General features: G+C 45.6%; 1 protein-coding gene across 5 annotated transcripts in view; it reads left to right on the forward strand.

Annotated features, from left to right (window-relative positions):
• zbtb46 (zinc finger and BTB domain containing 46) overlaps window positions 1–24,097 on the forward strand; it is a 63,521-nt gene that overhangs the window by 16,088 nt on the left and 23,336 nt on the right. For 3 of the 5 annotated variants that reach the window (XM_030055267.1, XM_030055266.1, XM_030055263.1), the window contains exons 2-3: window positions 4,346–4,567; window positions 5,859–6,792. In XM_030055267.1, the coding sequence (XP_029911127.1) occupies window positions 4,382–4,567; window positions 5,859–6,792 (1,120 nt within the window). In that variant the 5' untranslated portion in view covers window positions 4,346–4,381. Of the gene's footprint in view, window positions 1–4,342; window positions 4,568–5,858; window positions 6,793–24,097 lie in introns of all 5 variants that reach the window. The other 2 variants (XM_030055264.1, XM_030055265.1) reach the window with 1 other exon arrangement.

Raw genomic sequence — 24,097 nt, forward strand, 5'->3', positions numbered from 1 at the left:
GCCGCAACGTATGTATGAGTGATTAGCTGGAGGAAACAATCTTTCTGGCAACACACTGGAAACTAAATGTTAATTTGCCCTCACCAACTGGAAGCCCTTCATTTAAAGTAAATGGAAGTGCAATTATTTGAATGATGGCAACACACAGCAAGAAAATGAGGGCAGCCAAATCATCTACCTGGTTACAGGAAGCTGAATGTATGTGTGCAGAGGGAGACGTATAGTGTGCTGTGTTTCTGCGTTAGTCGCTGAGTTAACATCACCAAAACCAATTCCTGCACTTAGCAAGTAAATAAATTCTTAGAGTGGAGATAGTCATGAGGAGTAAATCAATATACCCAGTTTTGATGGAGAGATAATGCTGTGAGGGATTTTGATTGGCTGCATTGTAATGTTAATCACGATATTATGAAGCTGTTACAAGTGTGGATTAGTTATAAACGCCCGGTGAATTATGGCATGAGCCTGCCATGCAAGTTGCACGTGTTAAACCCCTCTCAAACAAAGTGTTATACTCTGCCTTTGATCCGAAAAGTCCTCCCGCTCTGCGTCTGCCTCCCCTTGGTCCTCTCCGGTCAAGGAGGGAGAGAACTGGCTCCGAGGGACAGGCTGCATAAAGAGAAACGCAAGAAGGAGGAAGCCCCATTCTCTCACTCCATCACACGTCTCATCTCTTTAGTCGTCTGGCTGGGGCCTAAAGTGACTTTGCTGTGATGTGACCAGGACAAACTGGGTGTGATGCTATGACGGCTGTGCTAAGTGTGTGAATGTGCGCGGCTTCATCGGGACGCAGAGCTGGTGCGGCTGTGTGTGTGTTAGTGTTTGTGCGCGTTTGTGTATTTGAGAGCGGGTGGAGGGGACGGAGGGGGCGGATGGAGGGGCTGATATGTGGGGGGGTTAAGGAGGACAGTCACTTCTGATTTGGCCTCAGAAGGGTGACAGGGACTTGGAGCTCTGGTGGCATGCTTTACTGAAACAATCGGCTCTAACCACAAATAAGCACACACACACAGAGTGTCGGCCTGCCCCCTGATGACTTTTTCCTTGCTTCTTTTTTCGGTGAAATTTCATAGAAGCATGAAAAGCTTTTTTTCTGCTCTGTGACACTCTGAAAGGAGGCTTTAGTTTCTGTAGCCTTGGTGAGACTGCTAATGCTTTGGATGAGACACAAAAGTCTCCCTCTCTCGCTCCCGCTCTCTCCCCCTCTCTCTCGCGCTAGTTGATTGTCTGACAGGTCCATTTTACCTTACTTTTCCATCTTGTGTCAATGCAGTGTGCGAGGGTAATACAGGGCATGTTGTTGGCATGAGGTGGAGGTGAGATGAAAAGATGAGCATGAACATTTTTGAGTGTCTTTGTGAAGTTTCTTTCATAGGGCAGACATGGGGATTTGTTGCCGCTGGAAGAAAAAAAAAAAAAAAAAAAACTAAAATAAAAAAATAAAAGTCTCTTAATGAAAGGGATTGAACATGCTGAAATTAAACAAGCCAATTAGACAAGCAAACCAAAGAGTTCAGAGGTCGGAGCGCACTCCATTAAAGTTTTTTTTTTTTTTTTTTCCTTTCCTCCTAACTCGGAACTGTGTATCTCACTGGGTCTGTTGAAGCAGTAAATCTGATTAGTTCTTTCTCTCTCTCTCTTTCACTTTCTCTCTCTCACACTCTCTCTCTCTCTGCCTGTCTCTCTCTGTTGTTGTTGTTTTACCCTCCACTGCTCATTGTTTTTGTTAAATTTGAGGCATCATTTAACATGTCTGTCGGTGCAACCCCTGCCACGCATGCACACGCGCACGCACACACACACCATGAAAACCTTTGATATTCACTTAGATCTATGCCCTTCTCTAAACTGTGTTTCAGAGTACAATACTGGGCTAACATTATCATTACAGTAGGTGTTTGGTTGATCTTTACCACACACCACAGCATTGACTAATGAAAAGTTAAAGTCACTGGTGAGCAGCACATTTGGTTCGGTCTGCGTTTCTTTAACATGCCGCTGCGGGCACGGCAATAGATACACTTACCGCCTGTTAAAATGTCGGCTGCTGACCAGCTTGTGTCGTATAGTATAATATGATATTGATGTGACCGTGTATTTAACCATGCACACAGACTAGGAAAAAAAAAAGATTGGAGGAGAGTGAGGTTTTTTTCTCCGTGAATAGTCCATAAATGACTTCCTCTGTGTTTCACTGGCTCTGAGAGAGAGCCTATCCTATAGATGAGGCTATACAATTCAATGTGTCAACAGCCCTGAATGAGAGAAGAGGAGGGAGGAGAGGAGGAAGGGAGCGATTGTGTCCTTAAAGCAGCATGGTTTGTCTCTAAAGGTGAGAGGTGATAGCTCTCAATACCTCCATCAGGACGGCACAGAAAGGAAAGAATATCTCAAGGTTAGGCTGCCAATAGATTTTTCTACCAATGTGTGAGCCGGAGGATAAAAACACTTGCGTCAAAACTGGCCTTTTGAGACACTGAGGGACACTGTTATTCTACATTCACATCCAAGTTTCTTCTCCTCAGTTTTCTTTCTTTTCTTTCTTTTTTTTTTTTCCTATGGCTTAGAGAAAAGCCAAGCAAAGTGAAAGGCTCTGAGCCAGCTGTGTGTTGGATGGGACCTAGGACACTTTTTTTTTTTTTTTTTTTTTTTTTTTTTTTTTAGGAGAAAAGGAGGTTTCAGCAGTTGTCACCGTCACTCCGTCCGCTCGTCCACTGCCGTTCACAGGAGGTGTGTTTGTCCAAGTGGACGTGGGAGACACTGTGGATTTATCTGATCTTACAAGCCATCAGGTTGAGCAGAGCTTTGCTAAACATGACCTGAAGTGTGCCGGCCCCCGAGCAAACGCTGCTGTCACCTTGGCCAACCCGAGCTGTCATCTCCCGGGACGGCCAACGAGAGCTGACAGCTGTGGCGTTCCCAAAACAAATCACTGCTGCGTTTGGTAACACTCTGCGTCCCCGCGATTTAGCCCTCACTGATATGAGAGCGGGAACGGCGGCTGCTAATGCTCTGGCTAATGCACTGCTTGAGTGTGTGCAGTTGTGTTTTGCCTGTGTGTGTGTGTGTGTGTGTGTGTGTGTGTGGTCTTACGCACGTGCAGTTTCTCTTTGTTTTTCCGCCACCTCGTTCGCTGTCTCCGCACACCTCTGTATTCATTCTGCTCTGTGTGTGTGTGTGTTCTCTACTCTGTCAACCTGTACACAGCATAAACACTGATCAATATTTGCCAACATAACCTGGCTTCTAAGGCCAGAAAGCAGCTTAGTGGTCTAATGCATTGAGTCTAAATGATGAGCTTCATTATGGCGTTGTTGTGGCAAGTAACAAACAAGAAGCTGTATCACCCTGGATAATGTCGCCGTGTCCAGGAATTTGATTTCTTATTCACCGTCAGTTGAGCAGCTCCAGGATTTGTCATTAAGAGTCTTGCCATTTTGTTCGCAGCTTTAAGAGAATCTTTGTGTTCACAGCCTTGACTGAACTGGCCAAGATCATAGCCACCGAGGTGAATGTTTTAGAATCATCCTCTTAACTAGAGTGTTGATCAAATATTCGCAGTCAGAAGAGGGGGGAAAATGGAGCTTCTGTTTATTGATAATTTTAACGGTAAAGTGGCTCATGCTAAATGAGGTCCTTTTCGCCCTCTCTACTATTTTGTGCAACTGTTATGTTTTATAACTGCCATTTTTAATGAGCTTACACACACACACACACACACACACAGAGCCGCAGATTTTCTGGAAATGAACCTGTCAGCCTCGGTTTGCACGCAGAGATTTTTGACTATTTGTTACAGAGCTGTTTTTAGACATCAAACTACAGCAGTTGAAATGTGATTTCTATTGATGTCATTGTTTTATTTGTCACAGTCATTACTGCAATATACTTACCCTGGCTCGTGTTGAAAGAGTGGTTCAGCTAAATTTGCTTATTTACCCCCTTACATTAAAATGAAAACAATATTGCAGGCATTTGGTTTCATTTATAGTCATCAACCATTCATGTTGACCCAGAGGAGAAATACCTGAAGGTTTCCAAAATTATCGTATTGTTTTCTTGCCCAACAATTGGTTTGAAATACCTTGGATTGTTTGGGTTTAGTGGATTTGGCTTTATGGGGAGCAGTGGCATGTCACAAAACCAGCTTTGATTTCACTGCCTTTATTTTTTCCCCCTTTCTCTGGCTCTCCTCTCTCTGACTTGTCGTGACCCCTGTGTCCAATTGAAAGTGTCACATTTCCCCATGCTTTATGGGATATTGTGTGTTTACAGTATATTTGCTGCATGTTACAGCTTAAGTTAATTCCTCTGGCTTGTATTTCTTCTTTCCCTCTGTCAGCAGACAGTTTGGAGGAGAGGCTACCAGTCAGCTACACAGATGAACAACAGGAAGGAGGACATGGAGATCTCGTCTCACTACCGTCAGCTCCTCAGAGAGCTCAACGAGCAGAGGCAGCACGGCATCCTCTGCGATGCCTGTGTCATTGTCGACGGCAAGATCTTCAAAGCTCACAAGAATGTCCTCCTGGGCTCCTCACGCTACTTCAAGACTCTTTACTGCCAGGTAAAGAACTGCTGCTCTTGTGTGGACCTACCAAGAAAATCTGTAGAATATGGGTTTTTCTCTGAGAGCGTAGGAATTTAGGTCTTTGTGTTTCGCAGCTGTTACATTTATATCAAAAGCTGTGTTCAATTCCCTGTTAAAGGAAAATTCCATCATACAACACACTGACGCTGCTTCAGATCTTGGATTTGCACTTTTCCATTATGTTTCTGCGTGCCGTTTTGTTGTATGTTACACAACAAAGACCGTTTGATAAGACCGTTTTCCCATCACAGCCTGCTCACTGTCCTGGGACAGAGGCAGCGCTTCAGTTTAGTTAATGGTATGTTGGTTGTTAAACTGTGTGCACATGGCATTCAACATAGATACTTTATCCTTCCCAAATGCTGATCATAGCTTGCACCCGTTATTACAACTTGTGGTTTGCATTTGCAGTTGGCTGCTTTTTATTGTCGTCCTCCGATAGTGCGTATTTACGGAACTGTTGCCAAGTCTCTGCTTGGACCAATTAAATCAGCAGCCCTGTGAGCTCTTCTTAAAAGTTCCTGCTACTCAGATTTTAGAATCACCTTCAAAACAGTGACTAATTGTGTTTTTCCATTACATGGTAATTACTCTATTCACCTCGACTCTACTCGCTTTTTTTGGTTTTCCGTTGGGCAAAACTTTGGTGGTAGTATCTGGGACTGCTTACTATTTTTGGAACCATCTCAGTTAAGGTTGCATGCGAGCTGAACAGATACGTGTAAGGTGACATGAAAACACTACAGACCACTGATCAAATCCAGAGTAACTAGTACAAAAAAATGAGTTGAGTTGAGGTGAGTAGAGCTGATACCATGTAATGGTAATACACCATTAATCGGATGCCAGGTACTTAACTTGTAACTGTGTTGTTGCCAGTGGAAACGCTTTCAGAAACCATGAAATAGCCTACGTGGCACGGTGTGCCTTGGTAACTTCTTGCAGTCGAAAAGGGCCATTATTGATTTGTAGTGATTGTTAATCAGACATACAGTGAGAAATCCAACATAGAAGAAGAGCATGCTTATTTTTCAAACCATTTTCCACTGTAGCTGCACTTGCTCTGTATGTGCATTGTGTTTAGAGAAAGAAAAACAGAAATACAGCAACACAATAGCACCTGAAACGCAACTTACTGTAAGTCACCGGTCTCTGTTGTATACAGTGTCTTCGGATGGAATTTTCCTTTAACAAAGGAGCTATTTAAATCCTGTATATAGACAGACAGGGTTTTGTTTGAGAAACCCTATTTGTTCTGGTCCTTCAGGTGAAGAAAGGCGCAGAGCCTCACCATCAGACCACTGTCACTCACTTGGACATTGTCACTGCGACGGGCTTCAAGGCCATCCTGGACTTCATGTACTCTGCGCACCTCGCCCTCACCAGTAAGAACGTGATAGAGGTGATGTCGGCTGCCAGCTACCTGCAGATGACAGACATCGTCCAGGCCTGCCACGGCTTCATCAAGGCCGCGCTCGACATCAGCATCCGCTCTGAGATGGCGGACGAGCTGGCCGACTTCGAGATGGGAGCTGTGGCCGCCGCCGGCATAGGAGGAGCGGGAGGAGGCGGAGGAGGAGGAGTTGGCATCGTAGGAGGAGGGGGTGTTGGAGGAGGGGGGCTAGGAGGGGCAGGTGGAGGGATAGTAGGCATGGCGTCTGAAGCCCTGGCCTCGATCATGTCTGGTCGGAGCACCTCCCCTTGGCTGGGCCGTCGCACCAGCCCTGCCAACTCCTCTGGGGACTCAGCCATCGCTAGCTGCCATGAGGGAGGCAGCACCTATGGCAAGGAAGACCAAGAGCCCCCCAAGAGCCACGAGAGCCAAGAGGAACCCTGCCATGACTCCCAGCCCGCTTGGCCACACGACTACCGGCCCGTCACCGTCAAAGAGGAACAGGTGTCCCCCGCCTCCTCCTCTCATCCCCGGGACACTCCCAGGGGAGCAGCCCAGAGCCAGGGGGAGCAGGGGCCAGGAGGGCCAGGTGGAGGAGGGGGAGAGGGGCATTGGCAGCCCCTCTCAGGCTCGGGCCGGAGGAAGAACAGGAAGAACAAGGACACAGTCAGACACATTACCCAGCAGGCCGAGGGGAACGGCGACAGAGAGCGGGACAGGGAGAGAGACAGGGACAGTAGGCCTGGGTCTCCGCTGCCGTCTATGCTCGCTGTGGCCGGATGGAACTACAATGGTCAGGATATCCCAGGTAAGACTGACAAACCACCTGCTTCTTCCTGTATTTGCCAACTGCGGTCTTAAGCAGAAAATGCCACTTCTAAACTGCACTCGACTGAACCAGGATGAATAAGAGTTCCAAAAGGCAGCTGTTTTGAAGAAAGGGTTTCCCAAGGTTTCTTTGTTAAATGCCCTTGACTCGGGTAACAGGAGAACCAGGCGAAACTCCCAAAAACCCACTTTGGAGGAAAGTTTTCAGTGGTGAAAAGGTTCCAGCCAGACCCTTCAGGGAGGCTTCTGGGTGAAACAGTTACCTCATGAAAGTGTAACCCACTCATAAGGACATTTCTGGGTAAAACCCTTCATGTTAGATTCTAGGAAGAATCCTCTGAAAGGCTTCTGGTTTTACACTTTTACAAAGGCCTCTACCTACAACCAGAAAGAATAAAACTATGGGGACAAACCAGGAGCTTATGTGGTTCTAGTTAGCACACTCATTTCTAAGCATGTAGCAGAAATGACCCACGGTGTTATCTGTAATTCGATTTTGGTCAGCTAGCAGCAATGATGACAGCAAGCCATGCAGTTTCAGGGCCAACTGTTTTTTTTTTGTTTGTTTTTTTTTTCTCTTATTCTAAAACAAATTACTGCAAATTAGTGGATTCGCGGTTTAGATCATTACTTAATATTCACAATAGCAGGTGGGATGGGTGTGAATATGCTTTCAAAAGGGCTGGGATGGATTCGGTCCAAACAAAGCAAGCCGAAAGTCATTTTACTGCTGGAAAGTGTTCTGTTGTGTTTGTTCAGTGAATAGAAGACTGTAGATGCAGGTTGCTAATGTATTTAGTTAGTTAGCCAGTCAGGTAATTAAGAAATGTGTGGTGAGATAATTAGATTAGGCTAGATAATTAGGTGAGTGTGATGTCTCAACACTGAACTACAGTAGAATCCTGTTTATCTGTGCTTCTGTCGTAAAGCGGACCTCCTAACCAGTAAACCCAGTTGTGCGCAGCTGTTTGAACGGCTTTGCTGACATATGCAATGAAGATGCATATGTAACAGCCCAGTAGGAGTATGCCGGGGCATCTTACAATACATCTATGCTTCATATGGTGAATCTTGTCTTGGCGTGGTATTTCAACCATCCGCACAGCTCACAAAGTGACCTCCTTTCCTCGGGAGTTCAGATTAGCGAGGTTTTACTGTAACGTGTTAGGCCTAAGATGATTATCTCAAATCTTGGAGGTGTGAGGTGAAGCCAGGGTAAATGCAGATGGATAATAAAATCCTCTTCTTACTGCAGTTTATGTAACACACACCCACAGATACACAGGCACATGCATACACAAACTCAACTCACATGCACTCGTACTTATTTTGAGAAACCTTCTCTTGATCCTCAGCCTCACAGAAGTGTTTAGTGAATTCCTTCACACTAAAACTAATATATTAAAACACTGTTACCTGTGTGTATCCGTGTGTGTGCGTGTGTTTGTGTGTATGTGTGCTGCGGGGCCCAAGGCGTCGATAGGTAGATCATTAAAAGTAAGGGAAGCTAATCCTGGGCGCATTAAGGGAGTTGGCTGTGAAATGGGCACACGCGTCGCGCAGCTAAAGAAAACAGGATAATTGAATTGACCTGGGTCACTGCACGGATTACCAGCGCGTCCTCGCCATCCCAAACTCCTCCCCCTCTCTCTGGGGTTTAGGGAAGGACCTCTGGAAAGGGCGAGAGGAGGAATGGAAAGAAAACGGGAGAGAGCGAGAGAAAGAAAGTGGAGTGGAGATAAACCGGGAAGGTAATGTAGACGAGAGGGGCAAGCGGAAGGAGGAAAAACAGAGGGAGGAGGAGCAAAAGACAAACGGACGGAGAAGGACAGAGAGATCCGTATGGGCTTAAAGGAGTTTGTCGTCTTAACTCCTAAGTGTCCTAAGTCCTGGATTTTGTGACCCGCACTCACACCTTATTACACTGCCCAAGTAGAACCTGTCTCCTTAAGTTACTGCAGCAGTGAACTCAGCAACACCCACACTCTCACACACACACACATAGCCAAACACATGCATGCACACATTAAATGGTGCCATTCAGCCCATGGGCCAGCTCCGTGGTACTGTCGAGTTTTAGCCTGGCTGTGGCAAAGCAGCCATTACCTAGGAAGTGTTTTCTCACCACCGCCGAAAGGTTAGAGGAAGTCTAGTGTTGCTGGTGGTGTAGACTCACTCGGCGTTAGCCAAAAAAAAAAACGACCATTCATCCCCGCTTTCAACTGGGTGAAGGGACTAGATGTTGAGTGGTGCAGAGAGACGGGAATGGGAATGGGAAGAATAGGGGGAAAGGAGGAAACGAGACTCTTTGTATCATGTGATTATCAACTATTTGGGTCTCCTTCAGAGGGCTGACCTTGCCATTCAGCGGCAGAATATCATGTTGCCAGTGGGCTAACATGACGTTTGCGAGTGGTAGTGTATGAGTCAGGTTGTGTGGGATTTTTTTTTTTTTTTTTTTTTTTTGTCCCTTGGCCTGACAGTCAGGATCTGTTTCACTATTGTGTGTTCAGTCAATTTGCAGGAGGTGGTTTTTTGTGTGTTTAAAGGGAAGGGTTTGGGGATTGTTGAACAGGTTTAGTGAGGTCATTATTTGTATGGGGGAGTCCTTAGAGCCTGTATGGGGGTTGGCTTGATGTTTTGTGTTTGCATGTTTTTCTGTGTGTGTGTGTGGTGGGAGTGTTGTGCCATCAAGTCCAATTGTTGGTTTCCATGAAGTGAATTTGGTAGGTATAAAGGAGAAAGGGCACCTTCAGTCTGAGATTAGCTTAACTGCTTCATTCTTTATTGATAGAAAGTGCCTAGACACTCTTGCTCTCTTTCTCTCTCTCTCTCTCACTCTCTTTCTCTCATCTCTGGTCAGCGTCCGTGCTTTACTGGATGAATCGCTAATGTTACATACAACACGGGCTCACTGACTGAGGATTTCATTGGATTACTCCATAATGTAAGGATAATATAAGGCTGTAGAAAGGCTCACAGTATTAACACCGAGCCGTCTCGACTGGTTTGCATGAAAATGCTGCTCGCCCGTGTTGACATAAACAGCTGCAGGAATTAGGATTCGTTCTCTTCAGATCCCCTTCCCTTGCAAACATCTGCTGTGTTCGCTTGATGTCATTATTGAGGCCGCTAAGCAGTCAACTTCCTTTTCTCTCTTTCATTTGATCGCTCTTTTTTTTTTTTCTTTTATACTCGGCCTGTCTGTAGACACAAATATTTTAAGCCATCAGTGTGACACGGGCAGGGGAAATCAATATTTTGCGTCTGCATACTCATTTCATTGATCATTTATAATCCCCGTGCATATCATTTATATTGTTTTTCTATGCAATACCTTATTTAGAAGTAAATATTTCTGAGAAGGGAGCTTTATATAGTCTTATGACTCTGTGAACTTCCTGTTTGCTTACATAGCTGACCTATGAATAATTATTTCATAGAGTTAGAGTTAGTTTGGCCTCCAATGCTTCATCCACACCTGAATCATGAGGTATCTGCAAATCAAAGCAGGAATCTTTAGAAAATCACAAGAAAACATTTAAAAGTATTATTTAGTATATTACCTGTTAAATCATACAAAATGTAATACTCAGTATTTTCTTGTGCATCATATTATGGTCTGTATATTTTAATTCAGTAACCCCCCACCCTGATCACACTCCAAACATGTTCCTTTAAATAAATGTTCCTTACTACTTGCAGATGTCAGATTGCCTATTATTGCACTAAATTCACAGATAATTTAATCATCTTAAATGTGTACATTTAAATTCATATGAGGAGATCTATTCTCATATGCAATATATCACTTTTTAAACCTGAGGTTTATCATTTAGTAAATGTAGAGACTCCAGTCTGGATAAATTATCACTGTGTCAAAAAAAAAGGCCTACATACCTGCTGGCATTTCAGATATACCCCACTATTTTCTCTACATCTATATATCTATATCTATATCTATATCTATCTATATTGATGGAAACTTCATATTCTTCCAGCTGGTGCCCTCATTTTCTAGTCGGTAAGCGGAGAAGAATCATGAGCTGGTGAAAATATGAGTTAATGTCTCATTCTGTTCTCTCCTGCTTCCTTTATTCTTGGGGCAAACACCGACTTGATCTTTTTTTCCCACAAAACAGAACTGAAAATATTTTTGTAGATTGTTTTTGTTTTTTTGCTGGTATTAAGGAAAAAAAGAAAAAACACATGGTGACCTTTTGCGTTGGCTTGGGGGATTTTGGCAATCGGGTATGGCCAGTGTGACGTACACACACACACACACACACACACACATACATACACACACAAGCGCGCACACACACACACACACAAACAGACAAGCACACAAACACAGCTCAGAGCATCTGATTATGTAGACGTGAAGAGTTCAATCACACGTGGGCTGTTCTTTCCATTTCCCTCTAGCTGTTGCACATTGATTACATCGAGAATCTTCTAGATGGGTGTGAAATCCAACATCTTTATCTGACTCTCTTCCTCTCCCTTCTCTGGCCTCAGGCTTCCCCCCCACAACCACAAAGGTTCATACACACACACACACACACACACACACACATGCCCAGAGAGTCATAGTGAAAAAGTAAAATCATTTACCTTAGTCCTGTTTATTCCTGTGAGTTTATCTTGAAAGCGGTGTGGTTTAGCGCTGCATGTTTGGGTTTGTTTGAGTTCAAATCCTTATCCCCCTCCACTCCTCTGGGGCCTCCTGGACTCACCTGGGGCAGGCCGATAGGCGTCCGCAAAACTGCCCTTTCCGATTCACTTCTGCCTAAACTTTCCTCTCTTTTTTTTTTTTCCCTCCGCCGCTCCTCTCCCCAAGTCTCGGCAGTCTAAAGGTGAACACTTGAAATAATGAATCGGATCCCCCTTTCACCCCCTTCCTCTCTGTATTCCAGTTAAGACTCTCCCCATAGTATTTGCACTTCATTAAACTTGAAATAGGTTTAATATTTAAAACACCGTGAACAGATTTCAACCCCCTCACCCCTCGCGCACCTCTCCGCTTCTTCTCTCCCTCTCCTCGCTCCCGGTTTAATAATCTACTCTCATATTTCCTCCCTAATTCACTCCTTCTTCATTAAAAACCAAAATAGATTTAATATTTCAGACTGTGGACTTAATTTTTAACCCCTTTCTTCATGGCTTGGTGCTTGACACGTTGTGGGTTAGATAACTACATCGTGTTGAGGTCTCTCTTCCCCCCCTCTCTCTCTCTCTCTCTCTTTCTTTTTTACTGTAGGCCTATTTTTTTTTTCCTTTCTCTGCCTCTCTTTTTTGGTGGCTTCCGGTTCATTTCTCTCACTTTTTCCACAGTCTTGTCCATTCTATTATCTGTTCTGTCACCCACTCTATTCCTCTTTCTCTCTCTCTCTCTCTCTCTCTCTCTCTCTGTCTGTCTCCCCCACCCCCCTCTTCGCTGTGCCTCTTTGTCCTCTGGCAGCACAGATGATTTCAGCCCTTTCCTCCCACCCTATTGACTTTTGTGGCCTTCTCACCCCACCTCCCTCAGTTTCCCCTAACTCTGTCCATCCTCTCCTTCCCCCAACACACACACACACACACACACACAAAATCTCTCATTTCCCCCTTGTCCCTCAGTTGTGTTTTGGCAAAAGAGGCTGAATGCTTATTTGTTCTTTGGGGAGTTGTGACGGAAGACTGTAGTTCTGTTCTTTCCCCTCTCTCTCTTTCTCTCTCTTTCTCTCTCTTTCTCTATCTGTCCCTTCTCTCTTTCTGTCTCTTTCACGTCAGCCTCCTGCTTCTGTCCCACAAAAAAACATCTCTGTGGTAACCAATCATTTCTCACCACCCACCAACCATCTTTGTCATATGACCTCACATCCTGCTGGACATTATGGGCAGTCCACCAGCTGAAAGCCCCTTCTCCTACTCTCCTACCACACTATCACACCACACACACATACACACACACACACACACACGCACACACACACACACACACACATTCACACAATTTTTCACACTCTCGCTGTCTCTCTCTTTCTCTCTCAGCTCTCTCAGTTCTCAATACTGACACCTGCTCTATTTATAATTCTCTGGCTTTAAAAGAGCCGTTTTGGACAGGAAGCTCCCTCCCCCTGCACCCCTTCCCCCCCCTCTCCCTCTCTCTCCCCACGCCTGACCACGGCTTTTTTCCAAAACGTCAGCACCCCCCACCTCTCCACCGCCTGCCCCTGGAACAGGCCGGAGAAGGAGTGCTGGGTGGAGGAGAGGATGGCAGGAGTGGGAAGAGGAGGGGAGGGGAGGGAATGGATTGAGGGGAGGGTGGTGGCGGTGGTGGTAGGGTGGGGGGTTAAAGATTAGCCATCCCACCCCTGAGTGCACCTGGGTTGGGCCCATGTGTGCTTTTAGTCAGCCACGGCCCACACACACACACACACACACACACACACACTAGCCTGCTCACTTGCCTGTATATAAACATGCATAAATACACGTGCATCCCTCACACCTGCTTATTTTCTATGAATGTGCGCAACCTGTACACAGATTTCATCACATATGATTACACACACACACACACACACACACACACACAAACACACGCAAGTAAACACACAAACACAGCTCTCCTGGCGTCTATAAGAATTAAACTACCCAGAATGCATCCTGACAGGATGTCCTGTTGGCAGAGGTGGGGGGTGGCTCTGTGGTTGAACATTCACAGCATCACACACACAGAATGCAACACACACACACACACACACACACACACACACTTCCCACACATCGCACCTCTACTGTATAGGCAAATGGATTCTGTAGTTACCTTGGTTGGTCTCACACACACACACACACACACACACACACACACACAACATGCCAAAAACATGAAAACATACCGAGCAAGCTGTGTTGTACCACTTTTACACCAAATACATGGGGTATATACAGGCTTTGACCCAGGACAACGCAAAAAAAAAAACTTGTGACTGTGTATTTCACCTGCAGCTCGAATGATGTCACCGTTTTCCAACTTGACTGAAACCTAAGGCTCTCAGATGTTCTGCTCTGGCAGTCCCCCTGGCAAGTCCACTTCAAAATACGAGCTTTTATTGGTAACCACAGGATCAGTCATTTCCACGCCTCCCATTCATTGTCTATGTAAGCAACTGTGCAATGCATTCTGGTAGTGTTGTGTTGCATTTGGAGGGATAGGACGTCATATTGCCATCAGTCAAGGCTGCTTTATGCAAATGCAACTCACCGCCTCTGGAAACTCTCGAGAAACTTTCAACACAACCATTATTGATCTAAAATGAAGACAGAATCGGCAGCTGTACGGTTAATTTCTCATAAACGTTTGCAGGAACACTTTTCGTTGAACTATATTCATAATATCAGAAAAAAAAGTTTCCAACAGAGATGCCATTTTGGATCCCGCTGGAAATCTGGGAAAGGACGGCCCACGAGCGAAGCCTTCGTCCAATCATGTGCAGCTCGGACGTGTTTTTGGAGAGAGCAGCTGTCAATCATCAGGAGGAGGCACGCTCGTCACGGCCTCTAAAAGCTGGGAAGCGGCGCAAATACACACCCCTGTGGAAACATACCATCATATTACATAGCTTAAAGTGACTCTGAGATCTAGGTCCCGTCACCTGCATCATCGTGCTTTACACGGGTGGCAAATGAATGGCTGACAAATTCACAGTTGTGCTGTTGCCGGGATCTGAAGGCGGGGTTAAGCTGTTTACACTGAGGTCAAGTTCTGGATGGCAAGGTGGAGTTGTAGGTCAGTGTGAAAGGGGTGTATCTCCCTAACACAATGATTACCTCAGTCGCTCCGGACCCTCACATCTCTCTGTTTCTTTAATTATTATTTTTTTTTCCTCCCCAAAGAGCACTTTCCCTTCTCGTCCATGAAGAGCTGCTCCGTCCTCCGTGGGAGATCCATGACAAGGCTCCTCTTTTGGAGATGCGAGATGGATATGTGATGTGATGTGAGCTAGGATGCCTCTCTCCTCTCTCCTCCAGTGATCTGATAGCCAGTAATGGGCCCTGCAGCACCGCTCGCTGCGGCTTATGTGTCACACTGTACCCAGCGTTCACTGAGAGTTAGTCGAGCGCAAGCAGCCGGGATATTGAGACTAGCAAAGAGCTGGCGTGCGTGTGTGTGCTTGTGTGGAGGGGGGAGAGAGAGAGAGAGAGAAAGAGAGAGAGAGAGAGAATCAGAGAGAGAAAGAGGGGCAGGCAGACATTTACACTGACAGACTGACTGACTGACAGGAGGAGGCAGAAATAGTAACTTGGTGAGGAGTTAAGCTTTAAAAAAAAAAAAAAAAAAGTACATTAGGTCCGTGCTTGGCTCTCTCTGTCTGACTCTCTCTCTTTCTCTCGTTCACGGTCGACCCAAAGTTCCTCTTTCGCTGTGTGTTTATTTTAGAAAGGTGGCTTTGTTCTATTTACTGTACCCACTCGGCTTCTACCCCCGTCAGACCAGTTAGAAAAGGGGAGAGACGGGCGTGTGGGGTGGGGGGGTGGGGGGTGGAGGGGGGGTGCATGATGTTTGGACAAACAGACAACCCGAACAGGATATAGAGGTCTACAGCCTGTGGGTGTGTCGGTTTGGCCGAGGCACAGCTCACATACTCACACACACACACACACACACGTTCACACACACACACACACACATATATATACACAATCGTGGGAGTGTTCCCGCTGGAGGGCAAAGTCTCCCTTCCTCTTACACATTCATTCTCTCCTCCCTCGCTCGCTCTATTCCCCCTTTCCTCTGTCACACCCCTCCACACCTCCTTCCTTCAGCCCTCAACCCTTCTCTCTCTCTCCTATCTCTCTCTCTCGCTCTCTCTCTCCATTCACCCCCCCAACACACACACACACACACACACACACACCCAATCCTTTCTCTTGTGACAACACCCCCCACCCACCCCTCTCTCCCCCCTCCCCTCCTTCTTTCAGAGGAGGGAAAAAAAGAAAGTGTTAAAGATACAGAAGACTTGGCCAACGGCAATGAGAAACTAGGAGGGAAAGGCCAAAATCACCACAGGGGACAATTATGGCTTGGGCTGTGTACACACAAGTGCCGTGTCTGTGTGTGTGTGTGTGTGTGTGTGTATGAATGTGTATGTTTGTGTGTGTTAGTCATGTGTGTTCTGCAGTGTTTGTGTTGTTTTGATATATTGGCTGTGCTTGTGTGTGTATGGGTATGTGTGAGTGTGTGTGTGTGTGTGTGTGTGTGTGTGTGTGTGTGTGTGTGTGTGTGTGTGTGCGTGCGTGCGTGAGAGAGTGTGTATCTCTAGTTGTTTTTGGGTTTGACAGTTATAAAGGGTTGAAGACAGTCCTGGAAGCCATGATCTGTCCTTCACAACTTCTCCGTCCCCTCCCTCTCTCCTCTGTCCCTCCTTCCCTCTGTCTGTTATAACCCCACCCCACCCCCCCACCCCCCCTCCATACACCCCTTCAATTCACACTGTCACTTCTGCTCTCACTCATCTTATACACTGCAGCTATGGCCTCTGTATGTGTGTATTTATGTGAGTGTTTGTTTGTGTGTGGTTTCACAATGGGGTTGTGGGCTTGAAATGTTGTGAGGGCAGGGCTTCTGGTTAAACTTTATCCCCACCAGTGGGAGCTATGGGGTTTGGTGTTTGTTTGTTTGTATGTTTGTTTGTGTGTTTGTGTGTTATGTGTGCCTGCTATCAGTCTACACACACACACACATACACACACACATTTTAGCCCAAACTGTCACCAACTTCGCAGGCCGTAACTCAATTTTTACCAGTGAAAACTTCAGCAGGGTTTGAATCTGAAAATCTCGAACATCCATGGAATCTGCAATGACATTTTTCCAAGTTGAAATTGTACTTTCAGACACCATCTATCACTTTTATTTTTGACAAGTACAAATTCCGGGCTCACATATCCATAATCGATCGTCAACATACGAATTTGAGGTATCTCTAACTTAGTTATAAGTAATTGTAAACAAGCATTCAAGATATGTGTATTTTCAAATCACTGTAACATAGTTGTAGATATCCAAATCAAATAACAAATATATACAATATGCAAGTGCACATCTGGAATTACTGTTTCTACTAGTAAAAAACTGAATTGTGGATAAGAGTGAATGAGATTACATGTAAGTCAGTGGGGACTAATCAAAATTACATGCATGGATATGTTGCCCTGTTATAATCACTAATCAAAATCAACATGTGCATATGTGGACCGAATATTATGACTAGTAAAACATTTATGGGAGATATTGACAGTTGGAGTTTCTACCAGTAAAAATGCCATTACCATTATCCTCAACTTTTACTAGAAACTGAGTTAGGACTTGTAAAGTTGATGGTGTTTTGGGTTAAAATGGGTTGCCATGCACACACATATCAAACACCGATTTAAAGCAGTGTGCATTTAAAAGGAGGTCAGATTCCCTATATATTTCTTATCCTCTTGCCCCACATCACTCGGCTGCCCCTATATTCTCCTTTGTTTCCACCTTCCTCTGCCTTTCCTCTCGCACCCCCCCCTTTCCTCCGGTCGCTACCCTCATCCTCCATCAGCATGTGAAGAAGCAAATCCCTTCCCCTACAACTTCATCTGATCTATTTGATCTCCCCTCCACGCATTCTGTCTTTCTCTCTGCCCCCCTCAGCCAGCCCTGCCACCCCTCTCTTCCTCCCATGTCGGTGTTCCTGAATGCAAAATGGGTCATGGGCTTGTTTCAGGTGGGACCTCGCACAACAGGAGTACTAGCAGGTTTTAATAAGACTAACTCCCGAGGTGAAGCTACATCTTTTCAAAGTTGGGTCCCGGAGTGAAAAAGTTGAAGGACCCCCTGACCTGCCTTTTGAGCGAGAGAGAGAATACCAAATCCTGACAGGTTGAAGGAGCGAGCGGTGGAAGGTGACGACTGGCTGTTGAGAAAAGTGAAAGAGGATTTTGGAGTTTACTCTGCAAGGTGTGTGTGTGTGTGTGTGTGTGTGCTGGTGAGTGAATGTGAGTCAAATAGAGAGGGAAAGAGATAGAGACAGATGGAAAGAGTGTGTGTGTGTGTGTGTGTGTGCGCACGTATATGTGCGTGTGTGTGTCTGTGCATGTGTATATGCCTCAGACCCCGGCAGTGTATTTTTTTTTTTTTTTTCTTTTTTTCATTTCGTGGTTAGACTGTTTGGCCTTCCCATAGTTGCTCTGGCCTCAGAGACATCCAGCTTCAAGGTTTAGTGTGGGTGTGCCTGTGTGTACGTGTGTCTATATGTGTGTGTATTGGTGTGTGTGTGTGTGTGTGTGTGTTAGACCGAAGAGTAGAAAGGAGTGATGGGGGTAGGAGGGGAGAGGTGGATGTGATAGTGCAGGACACCTAGACCCTTCACCCCCTCTTAAGTCAATCCCCCCCCCCATACCCCTCTGTTCAGAACCTGATAAGTGGAGCCGGAGTCTGTGGGGGTTAAGGATTCCTGTCTGGCACGCACGCACACACACATATACACACGCAGTCACATACACACTGGGATCCGCCTGCTCTACATTCCTGTGTCCGACTGAGGAAGCAGCCTAGCCGTCTTCCCCTCCACTCCCAAATTATCCCCTTCTTCTAAAGTCACAGCATACTTATCACACGCCTCTCTACCTCTCTCTTCCATTCTGACTCACACATACCTTCTCTATCTAGCATGTTTCGTCCCTCCAGCCTCCTCTTCCAACCTGCATGCTGCAAACAAGCCTTTTAATCTAGTGTTGAGTCTCCGAATCTTATTTCGCTGGGAAAAAATTTCAATTCTTTCCCCTATAACGCAAATCCAGTTGTTTAAAAAAAAAAAAAAAAACACATCTCTCATATCTTGTGTGACATAGAATATTCTGTTTTTTTTCCCCCAGACAATAACACTTTTTTCTGCAAAAATAACTGAAGCAAGTGAAACTGCATTGGACAAAACACTTCTTTTGAAAACTTTTTTTTTTTTTATAAAATAAAGTCTTAATACATAACTTGTTTTTCCTTCTGCTGATCATCTACCCTTCCTACTTCTCTACCTTTTTACACCGTTTTTGCTTCATCTCCCCTGCTTTCCACCCTGTTGATTATTGTTCTTTGTCCTTGTGCTCTTATAAACACATCCCTGAACCTTTGCCCTCCTTTTCTCCCTTTATCAGTTACCCCATCTCTCCCTTTCACCCTGTTATCTTTCCTCTTATTCTTTTCCGTCTCCCTCCCCTTTCTCAGTTTCACTCTCCCTGCTGTATATCTTTTTGCCCCTTTCTCTCTTTCACCCCCTCCCTCCTTTCCTTTGCCCCCCTATTGTCCCGGGTGTGTTACAGGGTTAGGATGGGGTCGTGCAGTCTCACGCTGTCCTTCCCTCTAATGGTCTCTTAATGAGAGAGAGAGCGCGAGAGAGGGAGAGAGAGAGAGATAGTGAGAGCTAGAAAGAGAGAGAGAAAGGAGGGGGAGAAACAGTGGAGGGAAGGGGGGTGAGATGTCAGTCTGAACTCTGGTTCTGCTGAGGGCACTAACTCTCCCTGTGTGTAGTGTGCATGCATATGTGTGTGTGTATGCATGCGCGTGTGTGTTTGTGCACCCGTACCATTTGACTGACCCCTCGTTCCATTTAGAGCCCTCTCTCTGAGCTCCCCGTTCCTCTGCGGGGAAAGAGGAAATGACACGTTTGTAGCCTTGAATAAGCGCCGGGGCTCGTCACACACACTGTCCACTGGGCCTGGCTCATGGGTGGGGGTGGGTGACGGGGTGAGGAGAGATGGTGGGTGACGGCGGTGGCGGTGGTGGTGGTGTTGGGGGAGGAGGAGGGGTGGGGGGGCTCTTTAATTTGCACAGCTTCTGCTGATTTGATCATAAGCAATTAATCTCAATGGCTCTAGTCAGCTCAGCTCGGCTGCACTCTCCAGCGGGGGTGAGGGGAGAGCAAATGAACACAGGAACAGTCCTCCATCCACTCTTCCGGCTCTCTCTCTCTCTTCTTCTCTCCATCCGCATATCATTATTTCTATTGTTTTTACCTTTTCCATTGTAGAGAACGAACAGTCGGTCTTGCATGGAGGCCCAGTTCATTTTACAGACTTGTACATCTATCGTTCCATTTCACTCCAGCAGGAATCACTCTGGGTGAATGAAAACCTTGTATCGTCAAAATGTAAACTTTTCAGTGCCTGAGAAGTGAGACTTTGTCTTTAGAATAACGTACGTGCATTTTTGAAATGAAGAACGTGTGTTTTAAAACTGAGATTTTCAAACTTTTTCATGTTCCGGACCCGCAAGTTGAGTTGAATTAAGACGCAAGCAGTCATTTGAAGTGATGTTGCCGTGGGCACCGTGTTGTAAAGATATTTTTTGATTTGTATTAGGTATTAAATTTATTAAATCATCGATTGCATGTCATTCTTTAATACTGACAAATAAATTCAAAGTAGAAAGATTAAAACATAATGTTCACTCATTCATTTCTTGCATCACAGCATTTTCTACTGAATTAAATTGCAGTGAAATTAAAGCTTTCTTCATTTTTCTGAGGATCCTCTGGAAGCCAATCAAGGACCAATGGGGGTCCACAGACCTTACTTTTTTTCTAATCTTGTACCTACTGTATGTTTTGTTGGAGAAAAGATGACATAATGCAATATAATGTAATGCAATGCAATGTAATTTCAAAACCACTGGTTTCAAAGGTGTGAGTCCTGAGGTCGAAACTTTTGAGCATATAGAGGAGTGTAAAACTTTTAATTCAAGTAAAAAAAAAATTGCTGTTACATGGTCAGCATGCGTAATCAGTGCTGTGTTAGCTGCGGGCAGCAGAATGTTCCCTCTGAACTCTGATGATGGAATTAAAGCTGCGTGAAACGAGGCCATCTTCTATTTCTGTGGCATCAAGCAGGTAAGATGCTGATAGGCTTTGGACTGCTGAGTGATCGTCGAGTTGGGCGAGATCCAGGGTCCAGATCCATCCTTTTATCACTTGAATACTGACACAGATCTCCACTGATCCACTACTGCTAAGCTTGCAGCTTGGACAGGTTGGACTCCCTCATCCGCATCTCATCTTGCCTCACTTCCTTCCTCAGTTTAACCCTTTGTTCCCTCCCTTTTGACCCACTCACGCACCCACAACAAACACTCTCACTCGTTCCTTCACTCTCCCTTGTCTGTTCAGTCTGTCTGCCAGGTTTCCATTCTCCCTCCCTCTTTGTCTCTCTCTCTCTCTAACTCTCTCTCTCTCTCTCTCTCTCTCTCTCTCTCTCACTTTCCTTTGCTTTTCCTCTCCATGGCACTGTACTCCTCCCATGCTGTGGCCAGAGCTCTCTCCATTGTTGGAGGCAGGTTGCCAAGGATACAGGCAGAGAGAGGGAGAGAGAGAGACAGTCTTAATGTTATGAGATGGGAGATGAGTAGAGAGAAGCGAGAGGGCCAATAGTCTCTCTGGTCACCGGTCAGGCCGACAATACACTAATGCTCTCTACAGAAGACATAACCACCACACCGGGCGGTGGAGTGTCCCTGCGTGGATGGGAGCACAGTGACATCACCTGTTTGGGGAAAAACCTTTATGACTGTGCTCTCTGCAATGCATGTCCTCAGAAGTGTCCTCTTCAGTGTTAGTCAGATTGTGTGTTAGACAGGCATGCGCTCCCACTCAGGCCCTTGTTAAAGTCTTAGAATCAATTATCTACATCCAAGGCCTTAAAAACGTATCCAAGTGTCTTAAAGAAACGGTTCACCCAAAATTCCAAAAAGTGGCAAACAGACAAAAAAATATTTGCAAACTGTTTTTGTGTACCCTGAAGGAGTGGGTATTTGAGGTGGATAGACACAGTTTGATGGTTTTCTTCTGCAGGAAATAGTCCCCAGTGAATCTCTTTTATCCTGAGGGCTGTGGACTATGCCGAGTATCCATGACACTGTTTTTGGAAAGAGCTGTTGCTGTTGAGTTTTTCACATGTAAATTTTTGACAGTTTGAGCTCCACAAAACAATACCCTTCCAGCTCCATTGTATTGGGGTGCCAGGAGACAAGGAAGATTGTGAGAGACTGGGAACCTCACCAAATCACGCAGACACTGTTTGGATGTATAGGCCACACTAAGGAGATGGAAAATTATATATAGTATGTATGTGTACACATACACACACACACGCACGCACACACACATATATGTGGATAAAAGTATTGAGGTACTGGGACACCTACACCACCTATAGAGCTAGACCAACCAAGAGTTGGTTCCCCATTTGCAGCTAAGACAGCTTCCACTCCTCTGGGAAGGCTGATGTTGGATGAGAGGGTCTGGAACAGAAAAGGGCCTTCCTCAAATTGTCACCACAAAGTTGGAAGCATAGAATTGTCCAGAATGTCTTGGTGAGCTGAAGCATTAAGATTTCCCTTCAGTGGAGCTAAGGGGCCGAGAATGCAGTCAGGCAGGTAACGTTGCCAGATAGCGAAGCGTGATTGGTTGCTCCGCAGAACATATTTCCACCGCTGCAGGGTCCAGTGGTGGCGTGCTCTACACCGCTCCATCTGATGCTTGGCATTGTGTTTGGTGACTGGCTTACTTGTGGCTGCACGGCCATGGAAACCCATGCCATGAAGCTCCTAGCTCACAGTTTTTGTGCTGATTTTAATGCCAGAGGAGGTTTGGAGCTCTGTAGTTATTGGGTCAGCAGAGCATTGGTGACTTTTACGCACTATGCGTCTCAGCACTCAGCGACCCTGCTCTGTAACTTTTTTGGCACTTGGTGGCTGAGCTGCTGTGGTTCCTAAACACTTCTACTTTGCAATAACATCACTTACAGTTTTTGGATTATCTATGAGGGAAGAAATTTCACAAACTGGTTTATTGCAACGGTGGCATCCTATTACATTACTATTACAGTCCCAAACTTGAATTTAGTGGGCTCTTTAGAACGACCCATTCTTTCACAAATGTTTCTAATGACAGATGGCATGGTTAGGTGCTTGATTTTATACACCTGTGGCAATGGGACTGAATGAAACACCTGAATTCAATGATTAAGAGGCATGTCCCAATACTTTTGTCCATAGAGTGCATATAATTTAATTACATATTTTCTATTTTAAGTGGAATGCTCCTTTAAATACACGTATTGTTTCATTGTGCTTGAACAGGTTTCTGTGCACTGCATGTCCACTCTTAAACTAATAAGAGAATTGGGTTAGCATGCAAAACATGTTTAATTCTTCATTGTATCTGCTTTACTCAAAACACAATTGGACTTCAAGTGTCTTAATTAATTTCCTGTTATCTTTTTTCCTTATAGTGCCCGTTTAGATTTTCAGAAGTTTTATCAGCTGTGCTTCAGTGGTGAAATATGCTGCTGTTGCCGCGGCTTTGTGTCTTTAAGTTTGGCTTTTAAACGGGTGTTAAAAAGTCAGTCGCGCTTAGCAGTTTGAAAGGTCTTTAAGTTGTAGAGGCCGGCGACTTGCCCCGAGCCTGCGAGACGGCCAGGGTGTGTGTGCACGTTGGACCATGTGGTGTATGTAACCGAGGCTCTGCCCTTATCTTTCTTCTTCTCCCTCCCCTCCCTTGTCAGTATCCCTCCTCTTAACCTCTCTCTCTCTCACTCTCTCTCCCCCTCCTTACCATTCAAATATGACGCTGGACTGCGCTGCATGGGCCGGACTGGACTGGGCTTTGGGCCGATGCCCGTTCACCAGTTCCTCCCTTGAGCATAACCAGTGTGGAGCCAAGGCACCGCACCCCCCCACCCTACCACCACCCTTCTCTCTCTCTCTCTCTCTCTCTCTCTCTCTCTCTGTCTCTCTCTGCTTTTAGCACAAAGCCCTGCGTGTCTGCCTTCCTTCCCCACCCAGCATTCTTTCCCCATACAGACCTCTCCCCCGCTCTCTCTTCTCTCTCTCTCTCTCTCTCTCGACTTCCCTCCTACCCGCCGACTCGCTCAGCCTCACCCTACCTTTCATTAGCCCACTCTTTATCTCACACGCTCACTCCGCTCCACTCTCTCTCTCTCTCTCTCTTTCCACTTTCCTATCTCTCCAGCTTTTACACTCTGCTCTCTTGCGCTCTCTCTCTCTCTTTCTCTCCTCAGTTGCTTTGGCTTTTGTTTCTGATACATCTTCATTTATTTCTCTCTCTCTCTCTCCCTGCTGACCCTATTATTTTTATATTCTCTCTCCCTCTGCCATCACTACCCCTCACTCCCTCCCTCTCTCTCTCTCTCTCCTTCTCTCTCTCTCTCTCTCTCTCTCTACCTCCCTCCCACTCCTCTCAGTCCCT

The sequence above is a fragment of the Myripristis murdjan genome, chromosome 7 (genome assembly GCF_902150065.1).
Source record: "Myripristis murdjan chromosome 7, fMyrMur1.1, whole genome shotgun sequence".
NCBI classification, from domain to species: domain Eukaryota; kingdom Metazoa; phylum Chordata; class Actinopteri; order Holocentriformes; family Holocentridae; genus Myripristis; species Myripristis murdjan.